The sequence below is a fragment of the Pseudophryne corroboree genome, chromosome 9 (genome assembly GCF_028390025.1).
Source record: "Pseudophryne corroboree isolate aPseCor3 chromosome 9, aPseCor3.hap2, whole genome shotgun sequence".
NCBI classification, from domain to species: Eukaryota; Metazoa; Chordata; class Amphibia; order Anura; family Myobatrachidae; genus Pseudophryne; species Pseudophryne corroboree.
The window spans coordinates 55,761,508-55,788,417 of record NC_086452.1 but is presented as its reverse complement, the minus strand read 5'-3'; the positions used below and the strand labels follow the sequence as shown (position 1 = coordinate 55,788,417).

Genomic DNA, 26,910 nt, shown 5'->3' with positions numbered 1-26,910 from the left:
ATCACTAGAATTAATTGGCAAGATCACTGTAATTAGTAATTATACATCCAAATCACTGGAATTAATTGGCAAAATCACTGTAATTATACGTCCAAATCACTGGAATTAATTGGCAAGATCACTGTAATTAATATTTATACGTCCAAATCACTGGAATATTTTGGCAAAATCACTGTAATTATACGTCCAAATCACTGGCATTAATTGGCAAGATCACTTTAATTAGTAATTATACGTCCAAATCACTGGAATTAATTGGCAAAATCACTGTATTTATACGTCCAAATCACTGGAATTAATTGGCAAGATCACTGTAATCAATAATTATACGTCCAAATCACTGGAATTAATTGGCAAGATCACTGTAATTAATAATTATATGTCCAAATCACTGGAATATTTTGGCAAAATCACTGTAATTATACGTCCAAATCACTGGAATTAATTGGCAAGATCACTGCCTAGTGTAGTGGAATCTAGATGGGATTTGGTACCGGGGACACAATACCTCCATCAATTGTCTAAATCCCACTGCACTAATGGCGGATACTGGACGCACGTCTAACACCAACATAAGTGTCAAGGCCTCAGTTATGAGGGCTTCCATCATCATGCGAAGCTGAACCACTAGTCATGAAAATAGGCCAGGGCCTCAGACGTTCCTTGCCACTCCGTGTCGTAAATGGCATATTGGCAAGTTTACGTTTTTCCTCAGACCATTTAAATTTCTTTTTTTGGGTCTTTTTACTGAACTTTGGCTTTTTGGATTATACATGCCCTCTACTATCACAATGGGCATCGACCTTTGCAGACGACGTTGATGACATTTCATCTTCTATGTCATGGCTAGTGGCAGCAGCTTCAGCACTAGGAGGAAGTGGTTCTTGATCTTTACCTATTTTATCCCGCAAATTTTTGTTCTCCATAAGTTTTCTGGAGTTATATAACACAATATGCGGCACAAGAGAGCGTACCCCTACACCTCACAGGGCAAACACTAAAAATTATTTGAATTAAATATTAATAACTTATTTATTTGGAGTAGATAATATACAGCACAGGACAGCACCACTGAACTTATATGGCAGCCCCACTGGACTGGATTTATACGGAATTATATGGATTTATATGGAAATATACTGCAGGATAAGTGGAACTATATGGCAGTATCACAGGAATTATATGGCAGTATCACAGGAATTCTACGCCAGTATTCTAAGAATTATACGGCAATATCACAGGAATTATACGTCAGTATCACGGGAATTATATGCCAGTATTCCGAGAATTATACGGCAATATCACAGGAATTATACGGCAATGTCACAGGAATTATACGTCAGTATCACGGGAATTGTACGGCAGTATCACAGGAATTATACGCCAGTATCACGAGAATTATATGGCAGTATCACAGGAATTATACGCCAGTATCACGGGAATTATATGGCAGTATCACAGGAATTATACGTCAGTATCACGGGAATTGTACGGCAGTATCACAGGAATTATACGCCAGTATCACGAGAATTATATGGCAGTATCACAGGAATTATACGCCAGTATCACGGGAATTATATGGCAGTATCACAGGAATTATACGCAAGTATCACGGGAATTATATGGCAGTATCACAGGAATTATACGCCAGTATTCCGAGAATTATATGGCAATATCACAGGAATTATACGGCAATGTCACAGGAATTATACGCCAGTATCACAGGAATTATATGCCAGTATCACGGGAATTATATGGCAGTATCACAGGAATTATGCGCCAGTATCACAAGAATTATATGGCAGTATCACAGGAATTATACCCCAGTATTCCGAGAATTATATGGCAATATCACAGGAATTATACGGCAATGTCACAGGAATTATACGCCAGTATCACAGGAATTATATGCCAGTATCACGGGAATTATATGGCAGTGTCACAGGAATTATACGCCAGTATCACAAGAATTATATGGCAGTATCACAGTAATTATACGCCAGTATCACGGGAATTATATGGCAGTATCGCAGGAATTATACGCCAGTATCACAGGAATTATACCCCAGTATTCCGAGAATTATATGGCAATATCACAGGAATTATACAGCAATGTCACAGGAATTGTACGCCAGTATCCCAGGAATTATACACCAGTATCACGGAAATTATATGGCAGTATCACAGGAATTATACGCCAGTATTCCGAGAATTATATAGCAATATCACAGGAATTATACGGCAATGTCACAGAAATTATACGCCAGTATCACTGGAATTATATGCCAGTATCACAGGAATTATACATCAGTATTCCGCGAATTAAATGGCAATATCACAGGAATTATACGGCAATATCACAGGAATTATACGGCAATGTCACAGGAATTATACGGCAGTAACACTGGATATATGGCAGCAGAGGACACCACCACTGTGACTGGTCACTGGACTGATGCTGCACAAGACACTTCCCCTGGTCTAATGCAAGACATCACAGCAAAAATGCAAGGGACTTATACAGCAACTAGCAGCACTGGGGAAATATAGCAGCAGAGGACACCAACACTGTGACTGGCTGACTACACTGGACTGGACTGAGCAACACTAGACTCGCCACCCCACTTTCCCGCCCTCACACAGACACTGAAGATGGAGACACATCCTCTCACTACACTCTCCGAGACTGGAGTGAAAATGGCCACGACGCGCGGCTCCTTATATGGAATCCAAATACCGCGAGAATCCGACAGCGGGATGATGAAGTTTTGCCGTGTTCAAGTTTCCGAGTCAGGCAGGAAAACCCGAGTCTGGCTCGGAACCGGACTCGAATGGTGAAGTTCGGTACGGTTCGGTTCTCTGAGAACCAAACCCACTCATCTCTACTCTTGACCCTCCCCCCCCAGTCACCTCACTGAGCTGTGAGGACTGACTACATTGTTCACATGATAATGAACCTGACGTAGGAGGAGCGAGTCTGGTGTGACATACATTGCATAATTGTTTACAGTAAACAACACTTATATGCACATACACACAGACAAGTAATACAATAGCAAGCCTGCACTAAATGTATGTGCGAGGGAGACAAAGAGAAGGGACCAGCACACCCAAGCTAAACAGCCCCAGTAAGGCTGTAAGCTGATATACCACGGTGAAACACCGGTGTTTTGTCCATTTTAGGACACAGATTAGTGTACAATGGGGGTCATTCCGAGTTGATCGGTCGCTGACGTTTTTCGCAGCGCTGCGATCAGGTCTCTACTGCGCATGCGCGTCATACGGGTACACAGCGGATCGTTGCTGAGCTATGGATTTAACGAAGAATCCATTTGCACGGGCGATCACAAGGAGATTGACAAGAAGAGGGCGTTTGTGGGTGGCAACTGACTGTTTTCTGTGAGTGTTTAAAAAAAAAAAAGGCGTGTCCATGCGTTTGCAGGGCGGGTGTCTGACGTCAATTCCGGCACCAAAAAGATCGCAAGGGCTGAGTAAGTCCAGACCTACTCAGAAATTGCACAAAATGTTTTTGCACAGCTCGGCTGCATATGCGTTCGCACACTTGCAAAAGCGAAAATACACTCCCCCGTGGGCAGCGACTATGTGTTTGCACGCTGCTAAAAGTAGCTAGCGAGTGCTCAACTCGGAATGAGGGCCAATAGTGGCTCTTCCCCTTTGCTACACCCCGGTACTAGTTTTCCTGCGTATCCTGAGTGCCTGGATGAGCTGTGTGTGCCTGCTGCTGCAGCTGTAAGCAGAGGAAGGCGCCAAAACGCTGCTGGTCCCGCTCTGAGGAAGCTCCGCCCCTGTGGGGCCGGAGTTTTTGCTATACTGGCAAAGGTCTCCCCATGAGTAAAAAACATCACACAAGTGCTAGTTTTACCCACCGGTGCCAGTGTACACAGGGTGCCTATAGCTGGTCCCCCCAGGAGGGTCTCGTATGCAGTGCTCGCGTTCTGCCGCACCATGAACCGGGGGACCCCCCTAGCAGGGCCCCTGGTGTGTACTCACCACTGATGTCACCTTCAGGCTATCGTTAGGGGCGTGCGTCATGCTGCGATTGTATCCGCAAAGGCGCAGTGCCCAGCTGTTCAACACCCTGTCAGGACGGAGGTACTGCAGCTGGAAAGCGACTCTGACACCTCGCAAGGCCAGTGACCGTTCCCCCCAACTTCCATGGTGCAGGTATACTGTTGCCCAAACAGCATAATGCAGTGGCGTCACAAGGGGGGTGCGGCCTGCTCCCGGGTGTCACCCGCCAAGGGGTGACACCAAAATACCGGCTCCTGCACAGTGACAGGAGCCGAGTGCTGCACTGTTATATTATGTGCAGCACTCGGCTGCTGTCACTGTGTAGGAGACAGCACTGCAGGGACAGCACTCCCCGGGAGTCAGCCCTCACCTCCCACACCCCCCAAGTGACAAAAAAATGGGTGTCAGGACATGAAGCCCCACCCCTTCCCACAAAGCCCCGCACCCTTTCCAGGCCTTCAGTGGTCTGCATTTGGGTGCCACATGTGAAGCCCCGCCCCTCTAATTAAGCACCACCCATTCCAATAAAAGCCCCACCCCTTTCCCCCGCCACCGCAGCGGATGTTAAGGAGGTGAGTGACGCCGCTGCCAAAAATAATGAAGATTGAAAAGAAATTGAAGAAAATTCTCTGGAGCTTGTAGAGATGTGCATCCTCTCCTGAGGGCACTTTTTTCTAAACTGCCTGTGGGAGGGGGCACAGAGGGGAGGAGCCAGCACACCCAGTGGAAGACATTTAACTGAAAAAGTTTTATATTTTATTGAAGAAAACAGTTTAGATTCACAGTACAGATTTCACAGAACGGATCCCGTCCAGCGGGATTACGTACTGATCCCATATATAAATTAGTACTAGTAAGTAAACGGCATTGCAGTATTAATCAGCCTGTACTAATCATAAAATAACATCATGTCGTACAAAAACAAACAGAAAGAGACAAACAAAACAAAAAAAAGGGGGAAAAATAGGTGTATATATAAGTAAATGATTAAGAAAATAATTAAGTAGGTGATATGCGTGTGCCTCGAGAGTCTACCGTCATAAATTTATCAAGAAAGCACAGAGTCCACCACGCAGAGATATGTTACAGTTTGTTAGGCATATGAAAGAGAAAGACAATAACAATATATTCAACTTTATGTTAGATATTACTTGAAGCAACATAAACACTATAATAATTAGACCAGGCTAACCATTTCCTCAAAGGGGAGGGCATAGCCATGGAATATTTAAAACCTATTGTTTCCATTGCACAACTACGTTGAACATATGATATCATTTTTGAAAGTTTGGGGGTATCATTCCGTCTTCAATATTGAGCTATTAGAGCTCTTGTAGCAATGAATATGTGCCCTATGACATACCTGTCAACCGTTTGCACTGTAGGAGGGAAATGATGTAAAAACACAATCTCTGGAGAGAACGGGAGGGAGATATCCATTACTTAATCAGATCAAAGACTTCTAACCACAGTGGTGTAATCTTCGGGCATGACCAAAATATGTGCTTTAGAGAGTACCCTCCTGTTCACATAACCGCCAACAAAATTTGGAGGATTCAGGCCAAATTTTATGTAATTTAACCGGCGTGTGATATAAATTATGCATTAGTTTAAACATCATTTCCGAATGGTTGATGCATCTAGACATCTTAAAAACATTTAGAAAAATCTTTTCCCAATTTGTTAGGGTAATATTCAGTTCTGATTTCCATCTAACTTCAATTTCCAGCTGAAGAAAGTGCACTGGCCCCTTTGGACCCCGTCTATACCCATCGTACTTTGGGGGTCATTCCGAGTTGATCGTAGCTGTGCTAAATTTAGCACAGCTACGATCATTCACACTGACATGCGGGGGGACGCCCAGCATGTCAGTCCGGCCCCCCCTTGCAGAAGTGCAAAGGCATCGCACAGTAGCGATGCCTTTGCACTTCAGGAGTAGCTCCCGACCAGCGCAGCTTTAGTGTGGGAGGGTTCCTGACGTCAATTCCGGTCCCAGACAGGCTGATGTGATCGCAGCGGCTGAGTAAGTCCTCGGCAGACACTGCACAAAATCTGTTTGCACGCTTGCACAGCTAAAATACACTCCCCCTGTAGGCGGCGACTATCTGATCGCAGCAATGCAAAAATCACTTGCTAGCGATCAGGTCGGAATTAGGCTCGTTGTCCTACCGGATGTGCAGCACATTGGATGAGAAGATGCGACGTACGACCCCCGTGAACGCACACTTGAGTGCACACACTTTATGAGGATTATGAAGTATCATTCTGATCTCCGTAGGAATGATATATCATTCAGTAAATCACTGTGGACCTAATTCAGACCTGATCGCTCCTCAGATAGTTGCCACCTAGTCAGACTGAAATTCGCCCCGTGTAAGTCTGCGTACGCCGTGCGAAAAGCTTTGGTCAGCTGCAAATCTGTTCACAAATCACCATCGAATGATTTTTCCAGTCTGTGCGTAGCCCAGGACCTACTCCTACAGTGCGAAAGAAACAAGCTGATCAGGCCGGAGCTGACGCCACACACCCTCCCTGAAAACACTTGGGAACGCCTGCGTTTTTCCTGCCTTTCTCAAAAAATGGGCAGTTACCACCCCCAAATGCCTGCATCCCGTCAATCAAACTGTGTTCACCTAGCGATCAAAAAAGACGCTGATTTCTTTTGCAGTTTGGCCTCGTGTGTGCGCATTACGATCCGTACTCATGCGCAGTCGTTCAATAATCAGCCGCCAACAACACAACAGCTATCAGGTCTGAATGATCAATAACTGGTAATAAATAAATAATAAATAAATAAATTAGGCCCTTAATGTGTACCCAGCTTTATGGCATCACTTGATTGCTCTATTACGGCTGCAGCTGTGTATCCCCAGACAGTAGCGGATCTTGCCACGGGCAAGCAGGACTTTTGCCCGGGGCGCCGCCTTCCGGAGGGCGCCGGCGCCATCCGGAGGGCGCCGCACCATGGCAAGATCCGCTGCTTAGCGTCTAGTTTTCCTTCGTGGAGAGGACCTTTGCTGTGCGGTGCGCAATGACGTCATCGCGCACCGCACATCCTACTACAGTACAGGGGGCGTAGCTGACCACGCCCCCTGTATGAAGCCACGCCCCCTAATGCCGCCCGGGGCGCAAGAAGCCCCGGAACCGGCCCTGTCCCAGTATATCTATTGTAGAGGACTGAAACTGTTCAAGTGCAGCCATCCTAATATTAAACTACAGAAGTATTTATTATTTATATAACAATAGTGTATATATATTTTTATTTGATCATCGTTTAACTTCACAAGTGGTGGAGATGAACAAACGGTCAGACTTGGCATGTTCTCGGCACACTCTTCCTGCTGGGCGCAGGTAGCTGCTTGGTCAGGACTGTGCCCTGTGGTTGGTGCGGTGTGACCAGGGCTGTTTCTAGCCAATTTGGCTCCCAGTGCGAGGTTTAAAAATGCGCCCCCCCCCCCCCCATGACATAAAAAAATGTGCCCCCCCCCCCCCCCCACACCTAGATAAAAAACAACAACTTGCGCGTGCACCCGGCAAGGGGGCGTGGCCTCATCTAAATGGGTGTGGTCTCATTTAAATGGGCATGGCCTTGTCTGAAAAGACTACCTCACAATCCAGTTTTTGACCCTGTTCCAACAGATCACAACCACCACAGCAAAAAAAAATTCTACCATATTAAGCCCCACACAGTAATGCCCCCTGCACCATATTATGCCACACACCGCAATGCCCTTGATACGTTAAATCCCCACACTACGGCAGGCAAGAGTCCCCATTTCACACATTACGGCGGGTGTCCCCATTTTACACATTGAGAGAGAGAGAGAGAGAGAGAGAGAGAGAGAATACTTACAGAGGCGATTACCGCTCTTCGGCCCGCCTCACCAGTCGCTCCTCGCGCCGGCCTTTCCCTCTTCCTAACCTGGATCCCCCTCTGTACTCCGCTCGGGGGGGTTTCGCGGAGTGACAGGGTTGTGTCGTGACGGGTAACTCGGGGAGAAACAGGAGGGGGAAGCAGGGAGCCACAGTTAGTGCCGCGGCGGGCGCCCAGTGCGGTTGCACTGACCGCCTGCCCCAAGAAACGGCCCTGGGTGTGACCTACCTACTGGATTATTCTCACTAATGCTAATCTCTGTGGTAGGTACAGGGCTGATCCTGAGGTTGGGAGCCAAGCAAATAGGGCAAGTAACTTTGCACCTGGACAAGCCATGCTCCACTGCAGGGCAATGCAGTTATTATGTACGCATGCAGGGTAAATACTGGCCGCTCCTACATGTAGCCCACGTTTACGCTCTAGTTCCCTGTGTTCCAGCACCTGATAGCAATCATATAGACTTACAGGCAACATTGTTTCCTCATTAGGACCTTGGGGGTCATTCAGCGTTGATCGCTCGCTAGCTATTTTTTGCCCCCTTGTGGGCATGTGTAAAGGCCCGTACACACTGGTCGATATATCGGCCGTTCTCTTGAACGGCCGATACATTGCGGGACCATCAGCCAGTGTGTACGGGTGATACGTCTGTGAACTCCGTCGTTCACAGACGTATCGCGTCGGCTGCGCAGCACAGCCGACGGCCAATATATCTAACGATATATTGGCGCGACGCTGTGTGTGTACGGGGCGGTCGGCCGACCGCCCGTACACATGCTGCGGCGGCCGGCGGTGATTGACAGGTGAACTGGGCGGGCGCCCGACCGCCCAGTTCATGACGTCAGTCCCCCGACGGATGGGGCAGTGTGTATGCACAGCACACTGCCCGATCCGTACATAGATATATCTGCAGATCAATTGATCTGCAGATATATCTACTAGTGTGTACCCACCTTAAGACTTTCCCACTGTGGTGGCGCTGTGTATCTGATAAGGTATCCGGACTCTTGGTCGACACACATTAGGTCGACAGTCGATAGGTCAACACTAGAAATAGGTTGACATCAACAAGGTTGACAGGAAAAAAGGTCGACATGAGTTTTTCACATTTTTTAAAACTTTTTCATACTTTACGATCCACGTGGACTACGATTGGGAATGGTAACCTGTGCTGAGCGCAGCGGTAGTGGAGCGAGGCACCTTGCCCGCAGCTTTTGCTCGCCATGCAAGGGGACGCGGTGCACTAATTGGGGTTCCCGGTCACTTGGAGAAAACTACACAAAACCCCCCATAAAAACCTCATGTCAACCTTTTTTCATGTCGACCTTGTTGATGCTGACCTAATGGCCGTGTCGACCTATCCACTGTCGACCAATGGGTGTCGACCTAATTGCTGTCGACCCCGAGGCCCAAAACCTCTGATAAGGAGGCAACTGTCTTCCCAGTGCACCATCATCAGATTATAAGTCTATCTATCTATCATATATTTTTTCACTTTTTGAGTCCTGCGCATTTGCAGATATACTATTATTTCTGCGGGTATTTTTATTTATTTTCGTTACAGGATAAAAAAGACCAGCTACTGCAGTATAGGAATGACCATTCCTGTGACGGACAGCACAGGTGTTTGTCAATGGTTTCCCATCAATGTTTTAAAACAGAAATAATGGCCAACCCTACTGACTCAGCCCCACTATGTACATCAATCGTATTGTCCCTGCGCACAAAACTACATTCCCAGTGCTTAATCTCTATAGTAGCTGTGTCTTCTGGCTCTCTGTGTGCTATCTATAGTCGTATGTTGCTCTATTTGTGCTGCTTCTGCTCCTCAGTGAGTGTAAAGAATGTGTTTATCATATAGGCCACATATAGGTGTTTACCATATAGGCCACATATAGGGGGACATTCCGAGTTGTTCGCTCGCTAGCTGCTTTTAGCAGCATTGCACACGCTAGGCCGCCGCCCTCTGGGAGTGTATCTTAGCTTAGCAGAATAGCGAACGAAAGATTAGCAGAATTGCGAATAGAAAATTCTTAGCAGTTTCTGAGTAGCTCCAGACTTACTCCTACACTGCGATCAGCTCAGCCCGTTTCGTTCCTGGTTTGACGTCACAAACACGCCCTGCGTTCGGCCAGCTACTCCCCCGTTTCTCCAGACACTCCCGTGTTTTATCCTGGCACGCCTGCGTTTTTCCACACACCCCCAGAAACACCCCCTTCCTGTCAATCACACTCCGATCACTTCAACGATGGAAATTCTTAGTTCGGACGTGAGTAAATCAAGTTTTGAGCTAAAATACTTAGCGCATGCGTACTGCGTACCATGCGCATGCGCATTTTTGCCTTAATCGCTCCGTTGCGAAAATCGGCAACGAGTGAATAACTCGGAATGACCCCCACAGGTATTTACCATATATGTCAATGACTGATGTTCTAGATACTGCCACCATGTGGTGGAATTTGCTCACTGCATATGAGTTAAACGTGACTTTTTTAATCTAGCATGTACAAGCCCCCCTGACTATATTACTATTGTTAAAATGTGGTTCCTGTTGGCTGAAGTATAATTAGAAGAGAGGATTGTGTACAAACCTGAGCGGTCCGGACTCCAGAACGCTGAACCGGCTCCCTGCAGCATACTCTGCCACGCTGAAGATTGCAGCACGTGTTCCGTATGGGGGTGTGTGGGGGAAGGGGGGGGGGGGTCTCTGACAGTTGTCACCTGGGATACGGGGAGGGAGAGGTTGCAGCCTCCCTGTATGTTCCGGACAATTCTGTTTTCTACTCCATACCCGGAGGCTGTAATCTCTCCCTCCCCGTATCCCTGGTGACAGCCGTTACAGACACCCCAACTCATGGGGACAGACCGGATGCACACTACAAGCTCCAGAGTGGCTGAGGCTGATGCATGGAGCCATCCTGTCTGGTATTCCGGGGTTTGGACAGGATGCGGTTATGTTACCAGCACTCGGGATCCCAGCCGTCAGCATGCCGACGCCAGGATCCCGAATGCTAAAAATGCCGGCAGTTGGAATGCTGGCCCACAGGGTCTATTCCCACTCGTAAAGTGAGAATTTAACCTGTAGCGAGCGCAGCGAGCCCATTGCGCTCGCCCCCCACCCTACCAGCATTCTGCTGCTGCGAGCCCATTTGGACCATTTAGTTTTTACCCAATCCCTTAGATCAGGGATGAGGAACCTTCGGCCCTCCTGCTGTTGTTGAACTACACATCCCAGCATGCCCTGCAACAGCTTTAGCAAGGTCCAATAGCAAAACTGTAGCAATGCATGCTGGTATGTGTAGTTAAACAACAGCGGCGGGGCCGAAAGTTCCCCATCCCTGCCTTAGAGGAGTGTGATCCTCACTACTCTATATACAATCAGCCAAATTACAGCTGCTCCGCTCAGTAATCATCTCAGTTGTTGCTTTTTAATACCTTGTAATAGCGTACAGCTGAGTATGTGTCATTGACTAAACCTCTGCATAGGTGTAAAATTCCACTCTGAGCCCTGTAACCCAGGGGTTCTCAAACTCGGTCCTCAGAACCCCACACAGTGCATGTTTTGCAGGTAACCCAGCAGGTGCACAGGTGTATTAATTACTCACAGACACATTTTAAAAGGTCCACAGGTGGAGCTAATTATTTCACTTGTGATTCTGTGAGGAGACCTGCAAAACATGCACTGTGTGGGGTCCTGAGGACCGAGTTTGAGAACCTGTGCTGTAACCTATCAGAAGGCGGCACATAACAATATGACATTTACAGTAACTTAGAAACTTCCGGTGTTACCTGTGCTGGACGCTCATTAACTGAGGGTCATATACAAACGCCCCAAATCTCAATGTTTGCTGCTAACAATAAATATATACTTTTTTTTTTTTTACCGATTTATTGGAGTGTAATGTTCATTATATATAAAATGAAGCCTAAAGGCGCCCTCTAGTAGTAAAATAGTAGTAATAAATTTTAAAAAAGGATATTTACAAAGTGCACACGTACTATAGAAACAAATAGAAGGTGCTGTGATTATATCTAGTTCTTTATCCTCGGAAAGTCCTCAGGAATCCTCCTTACATATCCGGGTATGTGACTTACAAAATAAAAAAATATATTCGCCCAGCTTATTCATGCTCCAGCTTCTTATTCACAACATTGCATACAAAAAAAAAAAAGTGTACCACTGACACAAATTTCAATTGTATTTAACCTCCTGCTTTCTGGGGAGAAAATGGCCCAGGCAGTAAATAAAGGAGACAAAACGTTATGCATATTAGTGAAAGGGAGAATGAGAATGTGGTGGAGGGAGACAAGGCAATAGCAGATCATCTAAATAATTATTTTTGCTCAGTATTCACTACAGAAGAAGGGAAGGGGCCACAATTAAGTTGTAAGGACATTCATAAAAATAAGGTAGATAAAGTACATTTACAGAGAAGGTCCTAAAAGAACTCTCAAAACTGAAAGTCGATAAATCAATGGGGCCGGATGAGATACATCCAAGGATACTAAGAGAGCTTCCAGATGTGTTTGTGTTTGTAAACAGAATTATTCAACCCGTCAATACAGGAGCAATTCCAGAGGACTGGAAAAGCATAAATGTAGTTCCACTGCACAAAAGTGGAAGCAAGTAACTACAGACCAGTAAGCCTTACATCAGTAGTAGGGAAAGTAATGGAAACACTGTTAAAATAAATATTTGTGGAATATCTAAAGTTAAACCACTTAAGGATCCCAAACAGCTTGGAATTACTGGGTGGGGGGATCACGCCAGACAAATCTTACTTACTTTTTTTACTCTGTGACTACAATAATAGTTTAGGGGTTGGGGGGGGGGGGTTGGCAGTGGATGCAGCATATGTAGACTTTAGCAAGGCATTTCATACAGTCCCACAACACAGACTGCTAAATAAACTCAGAAGTGTGGGACTGGGTTATAAAACAGTTATATGGATAAGAACCTGGTTGCAGGATAGGAAACAGACAGTTGTAGTTAATGGAGCACATACTATAGAGAGAAATGTAACCAGTGGAATACCCCAGGGATCTGTACTTGGAGCAGTGCTCCTTAATAGCTTTGTTGGTGACACTGCAAACTGCATTGAAGGGAATCCGCCGAGCCACGTCTTTCGCTCTTGATGAAGGTTTCACCTAGGCAAAAAAACGTCCCTGCTCTTGCATTGGGCAAATCCCCATTCGCCCTTAAAATAGTGAAAAGCAAATTTTTTTTGTCAAGGGAAAAAAAATGGAGCTAATTGAAACCCCCCCTTAGAAGTAAATTTACTAAGAATTGTATCTCACCCGTGTTTGTCCTAGACTAAACATAGGTGGGATTAATTTGAAAAGTGCGATTATTTTTTTTATAACTAAAACACAGGAATTTACTATGTTGATGTGTTATACGTAATAGTGTTTTCTGATGATGTATGTAGTTTATTTATTAACAGTTTCTTATATAGCGCAGCATAATCCATTGCTCTTAGTTGTGTTTAGCCACCGTGTTTGCAGGCAGCCAAGCATTCTTGAATATGAAGCCTACACAGATCAGCGAGATCTGTGCAGTGCTTCGATGTGTAAATGTAAAAAAAAAAAATTAACAATTCTGTTTCTCTCTTCTCCTCCTCCCCCCCCCCCCCCCCCAAAGCATAACCATCCCCAGGCTCTTAGAGCCGGTCCTGGTTCCAAAAAATACAGGAAGGGGGAGAGAGACGTAGAGGTCCCCTGTATTTTTAATATCGGTTCTCTGGCAGTAACATTAACTCCCCCCTAACTAGTCAGACGTGGCTGGGGTTTCCTGGGGAAGTGGGGTCCCCCTTCTCCAGCAACAAAGTCCAGGGTTAAAGCCTGGGGCTATCCCCAGCACCCCTGGGCAGTGGGTGCAGTGTTGAAAGTCCATTTACTTTGTGAAAAAAATAAAATAAAAGGGGGAGGGGGGGATTTTGGTACTTACCGATAAATCCTTTTCTCAGATGCAACTGGGTACACTGGGAGATTCAGAGGACATGGGGGATATAGACAGTGGCTATAGGGATCTAGCACTTTAAATTAATTGAGAAATGAAACAGGCTCCTCCACCTCTATCCCCCTTAATCCTTTAGTCTAAGAATGAGCCGAGAAGAGACGGGAGCCAAGAGACAACTAGAACGAGGGGAGAATACAACAAAAGTAACAACCAACCTGAACAAGAACCAAGGCAAGAGAACAGCACTGGGTGGACGTCTAGTGTCCCCTGTGGCATCCGAGAAAAGGATTTATTGGTAAGTACCAAAATCCCCTTTTTTTCATTCAGCCACTAGGGGACACTGGGGGATTCAGATGACACTGTGGTTGTTCAAAAGTTTCCCACCCTGGGTGGGAGAGCACTGAGGAACCTGTAAAACTAAGCCACCAAATATAGAAGCTGAAGGTGCAAACGTATCAAACTTTTCAAACTTAACAACAGTATGAATCCTAGACCAAGTTGCTTCCCAGCAGAGTCGAGACGTGGTAGCCCCACGGCTAGCAGCCCACAATGCCCCTACGGAATGTGTGGAGTGAGCATAAATTGACATTGGAGGTCTTTGAAACTTGTTTAGATAAGCTTGTCAAATAGTCATTGAATCCATCGGGCCAAGGTCTGTTTTGTAGCTGACCACCACCAGCGGGGTGCATCATACAGCATGAATAAAGTATCAAATTTTTGCAAAAGGTGCTGTTCGGGCCACATACATCCTCAAAGCCCGAACCAAATCCAGGGTAGAAGGTGTCCCAGAATCCTCCCATAAAGACGAGACTACAATGGGCTGATTGATATGAAAAGCTGAAACGACATTTGGACGAAAAGACGCATGTGTACTCAATTCTGATCTATCCTCGTGGAAAATCAGGTACGGACACTTACAGGAAAACACAGTCAACTCAGATACTCTTCTCGTTGAAGCCAAGGCCAGAAGAAAAGCCATCTTCCATCCAAGGTATTTCAGAGCCACCTCCTCCAGGGGCTCAAAGAAACTAGACTACAGGAAATAAAGCATGAGATTCGAATCCCAAGGTGCCGCGGGTGGCACAAACGGATGTTGGACTCTGAGAACTCCCTGTACTTCCAGCAAGAGCACCAGTCGTTGTTGGAAGAATATTGATAGTGCGGACACCTGCACCTTCAGAGATCCCAGACGAATCTAATCCCGCTTGATGAAACAGCAGAAACCTGGGACAGGAGAAAGGATCCAGTGGAAAACTCTGGCATTCACACCAGTGGAAAACATCAGCATTCACATAGGACCGCCAAATGCGATGGTAATGGGAAGCTGCTATTGGTTTACGTGCCTGCAACATTGTGGGAACCCCAGCCTCCGGAATTACTTTATGTTTTAAGATGTCCGCGGTAAATCTGGGTGAACAAAGGCTCTTTGTTGTAACAGATCCAGACGTAGAGGAAGAGGCCACGAATCGTCCGCTAGAAAAGAGCACAGGTCCGAAATCCAATATGGTGCTACCAGAATCACAGTGGTGACTTCTCGCTTGATTCTTTTGAGGACCCGAGGAAGAAGCGGATATGGTGGGAAGAAGTAGACGAGATCGTATGGCTACGGCACTGTCAGAGCATCCACCGCTACTGCCTGTAGATCCCGTGTTCTGGACACATATCGAGGAAGCGTATAATTGAGTCTGGACGCCATGAGGTCCACCTGTGGATAACCCCATCGGTGTATTAGAGCTTTGAACACTTCCAGGTGAAGAGCCCATTCTCCCAGATGGAAAACCCAGCGAATGAGATAGTCGGCCTCCCAATTGTCTACACCTGGAATGAATATGGCCGAAAGAATTACCTTGTTGCGTTCTGCCCACTGCAGAATCCAAGTTACCTCCTGCATAGCGATGTAACTTCAAGTTTCTCCGTTTGTTGACGTATGAGACAGCTGTTGCGCTGTCCAACTGTAACTTCACTGCTCTGGAGTGAAGAATGTGTGCGCTTTCCAACAGTGCATTGTAGATCGCTCTCAGTTCCAACACATTTATCGGTAACAAGGATTCCTGCTGAGACCAATGGCCTTGGAAGTGTGGATCTAACACAACCATGCCCCAACCTCTGAGGCTGGCATCTGTTGTCAGAAGAATCCAGTCCCATATTCCGAACCGCCTGCCCACTGTGAGATTGTGCATTTGCAGCCACCAAAGGAGCGATACTCTCGTCCGAGGTAATAAACGGTTCAGTTGTTGAAGGTGTAGATGAGACTCCGACCATTGGTGTAAGAGGTCCAGCTGGAAAGGGCATGAATAAAAACAACCGCATTGTAGGGCCTCCAAGGCAGCTACCATCTTCCCCACCACCGAATGCACGGGTGAACAGATACTGTTCGCGTTTTGAGAACCTTTTGAACCAAGCGACGGATACTCAGCGCCTTGTCTTCTGGTAGAAAGATCCTTTGTACAATGGTGTCCAGTATTATACCTAGAAAGTGGACACGCTGCGACGGCTGAGGGCTGGATTTTCGGAAGTTGATTATCCAACCATGGTGTACTAAAATGTTGTACGTCAAGTAGCCCCCAATGATATGAGGTGAGCAATCACTGACATGATCTTGGTAAACACCCTGGGTGCTGTGGAGATCCTGAATAGTAAAGCTCTGAACAGAAAATGATCCTGGTTTATTGCAAATCTGAGAAAAGCCTGATGTGGTTCCCCTATCAGGATGTGAAGGTACGAATCTTTGATATCCAGTGATACCAGAAACTCTTTGGGTTCTAAACTCGCAATTACCAAGTTGATCGATTCCATCTTGAACCTATAGTAGGAAATAAATTGATTGTGACTTCAGGTTCAAAACTGGTCTTACCGGACGTCCGGTTTTGGTTCTACTAAAAGATTGGAATAGTAAACTTTTTTTTCTGTGGTGAGGCGGGACAGTCATCAGCACTGCCGAGTCCACCTAGGCTTGTACTGCTCCCTGAAGATCTCTGTGTTTGTCCAGTAAAATGGGAAGACCTTGTGTGAAAAATTTGCAAAACTTCAAAATCTAGTTTGTATTCCTTGGATATGACATTGCAGACCCATGCATCCTCGGATATGAGAAACCAAGCACATTGAAAAATTTGAAAAAACTGCCCCCCACCGTATCAGAGCCTCGGTGGTAGGGGAGACTGTCATTACACATTATTTTCTGCAGGATTTGGGTCTCTGCAACAAGCAATTGCTGGTTGTTTGCCACAGCCTCTACCTCGTTGAGGTGTAGGTTCCCTTGTCCTTGAGAGGCTTGCGCTGTATGAAAGGAGCATTTTGGTGACCTTTCCAAAAAGAATTTCTCCTGTTAACGGAATTGCTTCAACCACCTTCTTAGACTCGCATATACTTGCCATGAACGTAGCCAATGCGCACTCCTAGCAGCAATAGCAGATGCAGAGATTTTAGAATTTACTTGACCGATATCCCTAGCAGCTTCTCCTAAATATATAGCCAATTCATTAATGTGTTCCGCTAGAATTACTACATCAACCGAAACCACGTCTTGCAACTCCTTGATCAACTTAGTGGCCCAGTATTCCACTGCCTTGTTAACCCATGAACTGACCAAAGTTGGTCTAAGTGAAACACCTGCTGCCGTATAAATGGATTTGAACACGGAGTGAGGAATCCACTTAGGGCAATTTTTTCCATTTATCCATCACTGAAGCTGGAAAGAGGTAATTTATCAGAAACCTTTTTGGCATCTGAAAATGCTTATCTGGGTTTCTCCAAGCTCGGATAATCGATCGTCAAGCTTTTTTGAAAAGGGATAAGTGACAGATGATCATTGCTTGCTACCAAATAGAGTAGTGTCTGGAGAATCCGGTGACAATCTCAGAAATGTTTAGTACCTTAAATAAGGAGCTCAACTACCTCTGCCGTCTCCAGGGGATTTATATCCTCAGTGTCTGTGATCTCACGTAAATCACGATCATCTACTTCTTATAACATGAGCAGAGACCAGGGTGACTTCTGTCATTAAAAGACCCACCAGGAAACTAAAGGGGGCCACTGTAAAAGCTGCCTAGTGAATGGCTGTGAGCAGCTGCGCTGTTAATTAAACCCATCCCCATAGATTTTAATCTGCTACATTTTATCCTATGTAAATCAGAGTTCCCCTCTATTAACTTTGTGGTTTCCATCTATGAAAGTTACCAGTTTGGTGCCCACATGCCTACAGCCTTAACCCACTGTGAAAGCCTATGGCATGTAGAAGAAAAGTTATTTTATCCCAACCCCTCATGAGCGTTATTGCTATCACCTAAATCTAAACTTACTCCTATTTTGCTAAGAAAAGTTTCACAGGTCCCATTTACAGACTAAATATACGAGTCTACAGGTAAATAACTGGACACGGCTTCTGCTGGGTCACAACGTCACACTTATTGTGTACAGTGGGAGCTGGGGTGCTGCAGCTCACATTAAATGTGACGTACACACTGCAGCCACAAAAGTTAGGTCATGGGCACGGACATAGGGCCTAACAGACCTGAATACTCCTCTGTGATCAGATAGTCGCCGCCCATAGAGTGTGAAAAACCTCCTCATGCAAGTGTGTGAATGCATGCATACGCCATGCAAAAACTTCACCATACAGCAGACAAATTCATTCGCAACTCGCTCACCATTGAATGATTTTTCCAGTCTGTGCAGTGTGTGCGTAGCCCAGGACTACTCCTCCAGTGCGATACAAACAGGCTGATTGGGGCCGGAGCCGACATCACATGCCCTCCCTGAAAACGCTTGGGAACGCCTGCGTTGGTCATGACATTCCCAGAAAATGGGCAGTTATCACCCACAAACGTCAGCTTCCTGTCAATCACCTTGCATACGCCTAGCGATCTAAATTTTCACACCATTCTGTCGCTGTTTGGGCTCGCGCCTGCGCATTGCGATGCATACGTAATCATTCAATAATCGGCCGCTGTGTGAATTCGCACAACAGTGATCAGGCCTGAATTAGGCCCATGAGAGAGAGAGAGAGAGAGAGAGAGAGAGAGAGAGAGAGAGAGAGAGAGAGAGAGAGAGAGAGAGAGAGAGAGAGAGAGAGAGAGAGAGAGAGAGAGAGAGAGAGAGAGAGAGAGAGAGAGCGCTATTAAATCTCTGGAAAACAGACTACGGTTAATGGAACATGCATTTAACTAATAAAGATTATTGCAACCACAGCTCAAGATGACTAAGCAAACACAGATCACTATATCTTTTGGTGAGATGCTACAGCAATAACAGTGTATATATGCAATATGAATCAAACCCCAGAATTCCACAGGACCTACAATGCAATGACAAAGAGAACATCAGCAATACAGAGTAATATTTTTTTTATTTAAATACCACATATATTCAAATAATATTCAGACACAAAAGCTGCACACCACACAGTTTATTGCTAAAATTAATGCTCTACCTTGCCATATAATTTAAGGTTTAAAGAAAAATAAGCAGTCTTTTCCTGTGTATTTTTTTTGTGTTCAGAAAGGGTTTAATGCTGAAAAACAAACAAAAAACCCCACCCACATGGGGAAAGCGAACGCAAAATCAGGGGGCGGTTAAAAAAAATGTTTAGGGCGATAACAGTCCAGCTCCTATCCGATGAGAGGTTCTGGGTCTGCGACAGCCCCTCCGCCTCCTCTTCAGTCTACTTTCGGAGTTCTCCAGATACCCATCAGCGAGGCATTGACAACATCCGACACTACAATATGGTTGACCTGCAAAGTATTATACATTTTCACCTACACAATGCTAATTCATTAGAAAACGGCCACCGACTACCTCCGTCATTCTGCGAGAAAGTACTACCCCTACAAACATTTCATTATAAATATACTCTTTAAAAGGACTTTCTGAAGATGAAAGGGAATGATCTTTAATAAAATAGGACTTTTCAGACCACTTTGTTTTACGGTAGTTTAGAACATATGGTTACTGACTAATTCGTAACACACCGACCACTTCGCCCACAACAATCAATATTTTTGGTGGGAATATTCTATACTGTTCTTCACAGTAGTCCAAATGCTGGTAAATTCCGAATTAGTAGTTTAGGTGCAATTGTAATCTGGGGTACACAATTTGTAAACGTGTTCGAAGCTCATTTACGTGAATTAAAAAGGCAGTGAGGTTCCTCGTTAAGACAGAATGGGCCTGAGGGCAAATGTATCACAAAAGACTTGCTCACATTGCCAATGCGTTCTGTTAATCCGGAAAATGGGGATTTATAAATATTGACCATTTCACAACAAACTTGATTGTTAGAGGTAGACACTTAAAAAGGTCTAATATTTACCCCGTCCACAGTGAATACATTGTAACCGTGTTTTCAAAGGAGAAGTTCATCTTAACTAAGAAGCATATACAGGAAACCTGCGCATCATTTCATCTGCGGTCAGAGTTCTGCTTAAATATGAAAAAAAAAAAAAGTCCAGCTTTCTAATGCAAAATTTATCAAAACAAAGCCAGGATCTGGGAAGGAAGAAAAACACAAAGCGACTGCAGTTTCTCAAAAGTGGGGCAATTATATATATATATATATTAAGGTCGATCGACTTCGGCTCAAAAGCTCCCTGGCAAAATTGTTGCCGCGGGTCCTGTGCGAAGGAGGAGTCTGCATCTCTGAAAAGGAGATCACGGGTAACACTGTTACGAAGGTAGTTTAACGTGCCTGCAAGTCCACTGCAATCTCCCGGCACAATCTGAAATACCGGTGAGTCCAAGAGATCCGATGCAGGGCGCCAGGACAGGTCCCCCCAGGTGTCCGTTACCATCATGCTTTACAAGAGAGGGCAGGGTTGTTTTTTTAAATTCATATTTTATTCAAAAGTGAAAAGTGTCCAGTCATGGAGATCAAGTCAGCAGGAGACGATTGGCCAATGGTGTTTTGCCCCCCCCCAGAACCATGAAGGAGAGGGGCGTATGCGGCAGTATCACTCCATGATTGCGCGGTAAAGAGCTGGCTCGATGTAATCCTCTCGATACCGCGAGTTGATGACCCTTTGTCGTTTCACTTCTTGTTTCACTTCCTTTTCTGTGAAGATTTCTGTAAAACGCATGTCAGATGCCACAGACTGCCGGGGAGGGAAATAAGAGTTAGAATTGACGTGCAGAAAGACATAAGTGCAATTCATTTTCTAATGGGTGGTGGCAGAGGAAAGGGGAAAAAACAAAAAACGCACCCCAATAGTTGATCTGGAGACAAACAGAATCTCTGCGTCTTGCAGTAAAAATGCACTCACCAGACGGGTCTTTACTCTCTTTGGCAAATCCTCATCGAGAGTGTACACGTCATCTCTCTTTGCAGATAGCTGTGATTCATCTTCAAACTCCACCTTAAAATAAAAAAAAATGTACTCATTTAAAAACAAAATAATAAAAGCAAGCCCCTACAGATTGCAAAGTGATCTTGTACATTTGTAAGAAGGAGTGGTGTTATAATTTCTGGAAACATTATGGGCCTGACTGAAGGATGGAGGCTGATGTGTCTGCTGCCGGAGTCACAGTTGCGATAATATTCAGATGCTAGTATCAGCCCTTCCCCTGGTGTACAAGTGTGCGCTTGAGTGAGCAAGTACTGAGACGCCCACTGTGTGTTCTCTGCACGCTGCAACAATTCCGGTGATTCCCGACAGTCCACCATCAATACTTACCGCCAAACCTATGACAGCTGCTGTTTATCTGTCTACGGCCTCTGTGGCTGTGCGCTTGAGAACGCAGTCGCTCTCACTTATACGGTGGCACTCAACTACGTGACGCAGAATCGGGCTCTATATTTCTATAGCCAATGTTTAACTAGTCTCAAGCAGAGAAAAAAAAACCCCACAGCACCAGGAATGGTGGTCACCTAGCCTGGTCACCGCAGATGCTGCAGCTAGAGCCCGATCTCTTCATGTATTCCCTCACCAAGAGATTTGGGCAACTAATGTACAATAGAGGAACACAATACTCAGCAGGACGTGCGTGGTTATTGTTCCGGTTAAGAGTGTAGGAAAAAGACTTGCCAAAAATAGCCATTCTTCTAGTACCATTGCAGAAGCAAGAACAAACCTTTGATGGAGCTGTACGTGTTCAAGTATATTTTATCCACAGGTAGCTGGAAGAATCCATAACAATGTGCAGTACGGATGGTGTAATGGTTAGCATTACTGCCTCACAGCACTGAGGTCATGGGTTCAATTCCCACCATGGCCCTAACTGTGTGAAGTTTGTATATTCTCCCTGTGCTAGCATGGATTTGCTTCAGGTACTCTGGTTTCCTCTCAAAATCCAAAAATATACTGGTAGGTTAATGGGCACCCAACTCTAGCGTGAATGTGTCTGCATGTACATGTAGAGCAGGGGTGGGGAACCTTTTTTCTACGAAGGGCCATTTAGATATTTATAAAATCCTTCTGGGGCCATACAAAAAGGCGCGCGTGCCAAAAAATGGGTGTGTCCAATTAAAATGGGACGTGATACACATATGTCCCCAATAGTGCAGTGCCAGATACACGTATGCCAGTGCAGTGCCAGGTACACAACTGCCCCCCCAGTGCCAGATCCACAAATGCCCTCCACAGTCTCCGTCCCTCCCCCCAACCACCCATGCTGCTCACCGCTGCTGCTGCTCCTCCGTCCGGCGGTGTGTTTCAGCTGTCTGGGTCAGGGCAGGGAGGAGAGCGCGGCTATGTCGGGCGGCAGCATGTAGGATCTCAAACCAGCCGCCGGTACGTGAGCCAATCAGAGCTCGCGAACTGGTAGTGGCAGCTCCTGACTGGCTGCCGGTCCACGAGATCCGATTGGCTCACGAACCGGCGGCTGGTTTGAGATCTTACCCGCCGCTGCCGCCGGACATGTAGCTGCGCTCTCCTCCCTGCCCGGACAGCTGAGACACGCCACCACCGGACTGAGCGGCGGCATGTCTCACCAACACAAGCTGGTGGGCCAGAAAAAACGGCTTTGTGGGACTTATACGGCCCGCGGGCCGGAGGTTCCCCACCCCTGATGTAGAGTATATGGATTGTAAGCTCCACTGGGACAGGGACTGATGTGAATGGGCAAGTAGTCTCTGTAAAGCGATGCGGAATATGTGCGCTATAGAAATAACTGCTAATAAATAAAATACCAATGCAGCAGCACCCACAACTTCTAACACACCCTAATAAATAGTGAGCCAGAGACAGCCGGCAGCTTTAGTACTGTTCTGAGACGCCACTCCCTGATCCGACAGCCGATTGGTTTTCGGGCAACGATCTATACAGTTATGTTATATTCAAGCAGTAACTCCCTTAATATTCCACAATGGCTCAGATTTTTTTATTTATTATTTTTTAAATCTATATTTTAGGAGAAAAGTGCTTGTCATGGGTGTAAGCCTCATGCTCACCTGGTACATCTGAATCGTGTGAGATGCAACAAACTTGGCTCCATAGACGAGTCCATCTGTCCAACGGACCTGGACAGTATCGCCAGCAGGTGGGGGACCCAAATTGAGACAGTCACGGCTCTAAATAATATTGAAGGAAACAAATACAGATAAGCAAAAATAAAAGCCCATAATCCTAAGGTCTACTCTACAGTATAAACACAAATCTGATATCTAAAACTAAAAACCTTAACAGTCTCGCCGGCGCTCCTACAAAAGGCAGCCACAAACTACTAAAAGGAACCACCCACTCTCAACCACACTAACACCTGAAATACTTTACCTTTGTTACGGATGGTCTTCAGGTTGCCGACTGTCGGGATCCCGGTGCACAGTATACCGGCGCCATAGCGTGGCGAGCCCCGCAAGGGGCTCATTTGCGCACGCCACGCTGTCGGTATGCCGGCGGTCGGGCTCCCGGCGCCGGTATGCTGGTCGCCAAGAGCCCGGCCGCCGGCATACCATACTACACACCTTTGTAACTACAGAGGACATATTAATAGGAAATAGGATTTTAAATTACCTACCGCTAAATCCTTTTCTCGTAGTCCGTAGAGGATGCTGGGGTCTACATTAGTACCATGGGGTATAGACTGACCCACCAGGAGCCATTGGCACTTTAAGAGTTTAATAGTGTGGGCTGGCTCCTACCTCTATGCCCCTCCTACCAGACTCAGTCTAGAAACTGTGCCCGAGGAGACAGACAACTTCGAGAGAAGGATTATACACAGATAGTAGCGAGATTCACACCAGCTCACACATACAAGGCACATCAAGCTAACCAGTTTGAAAAATCAGCAACGGCTGAACAAGATTACTTACCAAGTAACAAAACAGTACTTAACCAAGAACAAAGCAGTAATGAACCAATAAATCACTGCAGGGTAAAGAAGCGCTGGGCGGGCACCCAGCATCCTCTACGAACCATGAGAAAAAGATTTACTGTTAGGTAATTAAAATCCTATTTTCTTTTACGTTCCAGAGGATGCTGGGGATGTACCAAAGTTCCCAGAACGGGAGGGAGAGTGCTGAGGCTCCTGCAGAACCGAATGACCAAACTGTAGGTCCTCAGAGGCCAAAGTATCGAACTTGTAGAACTTACCCAACGCTTTCGACCCTGACCAAGTAGCTGCTCTGTAAAGCAGACACATCCCGGGCAGCCGCTCAGGAAGAACCCACCTTATGAGTAGAGTGGGCCTTAACAGATTTTGGACACGGCAATCCTGCTGTAGAATATGCATGCTGGATAGTGAACCTGATCCAGCGAGATATTGTCTGCTTAGAAGCAGGACACCCAATTTTCTTGGGGTCACAGGACAAACAGAGTCCGATTTTCTGTGACGAGCAGTCCTCTTCACATTGTAAGGGCTCTGAAAATCTAAGGACTTTGATGAAATTGAGGAGTCAGTAGCAACTGGCACCACAATAGGTTGGTTGATATGAAAAGACGACACAACCTTCGGAAGGAACTGCTGACGTGTCCGGAGCTCAGCTCTATCTTCATGGAAGATCAAATAGGGGCTCTTACAGGACAAAGCCACCAACGCCAACACACGTCTAGCAGAAGATAATGCCAACAAAGTAACAGCCTTCCACGTGAGAAACTTGACCTCAACCTCCTGTAGAGGCTCAAACAATCTGATTGGAAGAACTGCAACACCACGTTAAGATCCCAGGGCGCTGTAGGCGGCACAAAGGGAGGCTGGATGTGCAGAACCCCATTCAAAAAAGTCTGAACCTCAGGGAGGGCAGCCAATTGTTTCTGGAAGAAAATGGATAAGGCCGAAATCTGGACCTTTACGGATCACAACCTCAGGCCCATATCCACACCTGCCTGCAGGAAGGAGAAAACGTCCCAGTTGAAACTCCACTGTAGGAAACTTCTTGGATTCACACCAAGACACATACTTTTTCCAAATGCGATGGTAATGTTTAGACGTAACTCCTTTCCTGGCCTGTATCAGAGTAGGAATGACTGTTCGGAATGCCCTTCCGAGCTAATACCTGGCGTTCAACCTCCATGCCGTCAAATGTAGCCGCAGTAAGTCTTGATAAGCAAACAGCCCCTGTTGCAACAGGTCCTCCCGAAGAGGAAGAGTCCTCGGATCTTCCAGCAGTAGATCCAGAAGATCCGCGTACCAAGCCCTTCTTGGCCAGACCGGAGCAATGAGGATTGCCTGAACTCTTGTTCTCCTTATGAGTTTTAGAACTCTTGGAATGAGTGGAAGTGGAGGAAACACGTACACCGACTGGAACACTCACGGAGACACCAGGGCGTCCACTGCCACGGCTTGCAGGTCCTTTGACCTGGAACAATACCTCTGAAGCTTCTTTTTGAGACGGAAGGCCATCATGTCTATTTGAGGTATACCCCAAAGATCTGTAACCTCTGTGAACACCTCCAGATGGAGGACCATTCTCCTGGATGGAGATCGTGTCTGCTGAGAAAGTCTGCTTCCCAGTTGTCTACTCCCGGAATGAAGATTGCTGACAGCGCCAACACGTGTTTTTCTGCCCAGAGGACGATTCTTGTTACCTCTGACATTGCAGTTCTGCTCTTCGTTCCGCCATGCCGGTTTATGTAGGCCACCGTTGTTACATTGTCCAACTGCTCTTGAATGGCTGGATCTCGCAGAAGATGGGCCGCTTGGAGAAGACTGGATTCCAGGCTTGACCAGCTTCCTTGGAAGGTTTCCCCCTGAGTGACTGCGCCCCAGCCCCGGAGACTTGCATCCGTGGTTAGAAGGATCCAGTCCTGAAACCCGAACCTGCGGCCCTCCAGATGGTGAGGTAGTTGCAGCCACCAGAGGAGTGAAATCCTGGCTTTCGGCGGCAGACGTATTCTCTGGTGCATGTGTAGATGAGATCCAGACCACTTGTCCAGGAGATCCAGTTGGAAGGACAGAGCATGAAACCTTCCGTACTGTAGAGCCTCGTAAGAGGCAACATCTTCCCCAGAAGGCAAATGCACTGATGAACCCAGACCCGGGCTGGCTTCAGGTCATCCCGGACCATTGTTTGAATAACCAATGCTTTCTCCTCTGGCAGAAACACCCTATGCACTTCCGTGTTGAGGATCAATCCCAGAAAAGACAATCTCCTTGTCGGCTCCAAATGTGATTTTGGAAGGTTCAGGATCCAACCGTGGTCCCTGAGCAGACGAGTCGTAAGACCAATGGACTGCAACAACGTATCCCTGGATGATGCCTTTATCAGCAGATCGTACAGATATGGGATTATGTTCATCCCGTCTGCGGAGCAGAACCATCATCTCCGCCATCACCTTGGTGAACACCCTCGGTGCTGTAGAAAGGCCGAATGGCAGCGCCTGAAACGGATAGTCACTGTCTAACAGTGCAAATCTGTGATAAGCCTGGTGCGGCAGCCAAATCGGAATGTGGAGGTACGCATCCTTGATATCCAGGGATACCAGAAACTCTCCCTCCTCCAGACCTGAGATCACTGCCCTGAGAGACTCCATTTGGAATTTGAACACCTTCAGGTAAGGGTTCAGCGATTTCAAGTTCAAAATTGGTCTGACCGAACCATCCGGTTTAGGTACCACGAAAAGGTTTGAATAATAACCCTTGTTTTGCATACGAGGTGGAACTGGAACAATAACCTGTGACT

At 46.2% G+C, this 26,910-nt stretch overlaps 1 protein-coding gene across 1 annotated transcript in view; it reads right to left on the bottom strand.

The window, feature by feature from the left end:
* Positions 1–19,187: 19,187 nt before the first annotated feature.
* KDM4A (lysine demethylase 4A) overlaps positions 19,188–26,910 on the bottom strand; it is a 58,797-nt gene continuing 51,074 nt past the window's right edge. Inside the window, exons 20-22 of the mRNA XM_063939356.1 lie at positions 23,242–23,361; positions 21,116–21,208; positions 19,188–20,947 (exon numbers count right to left, since the gene is read on the bottom strand). Coding sequence (XP_063795426.1) covers positions 20,807–20,947; positions 21,116–21,208; positions 23,242–23,361 — 354 coding nt within the window. The 3' untranslated portion in view covers positions 19,188–20,806. The remainder of the gene's footprint in view (positions 20,948–21,115; positions 21,209–23,241; positions 23,362–26,910) is intronic.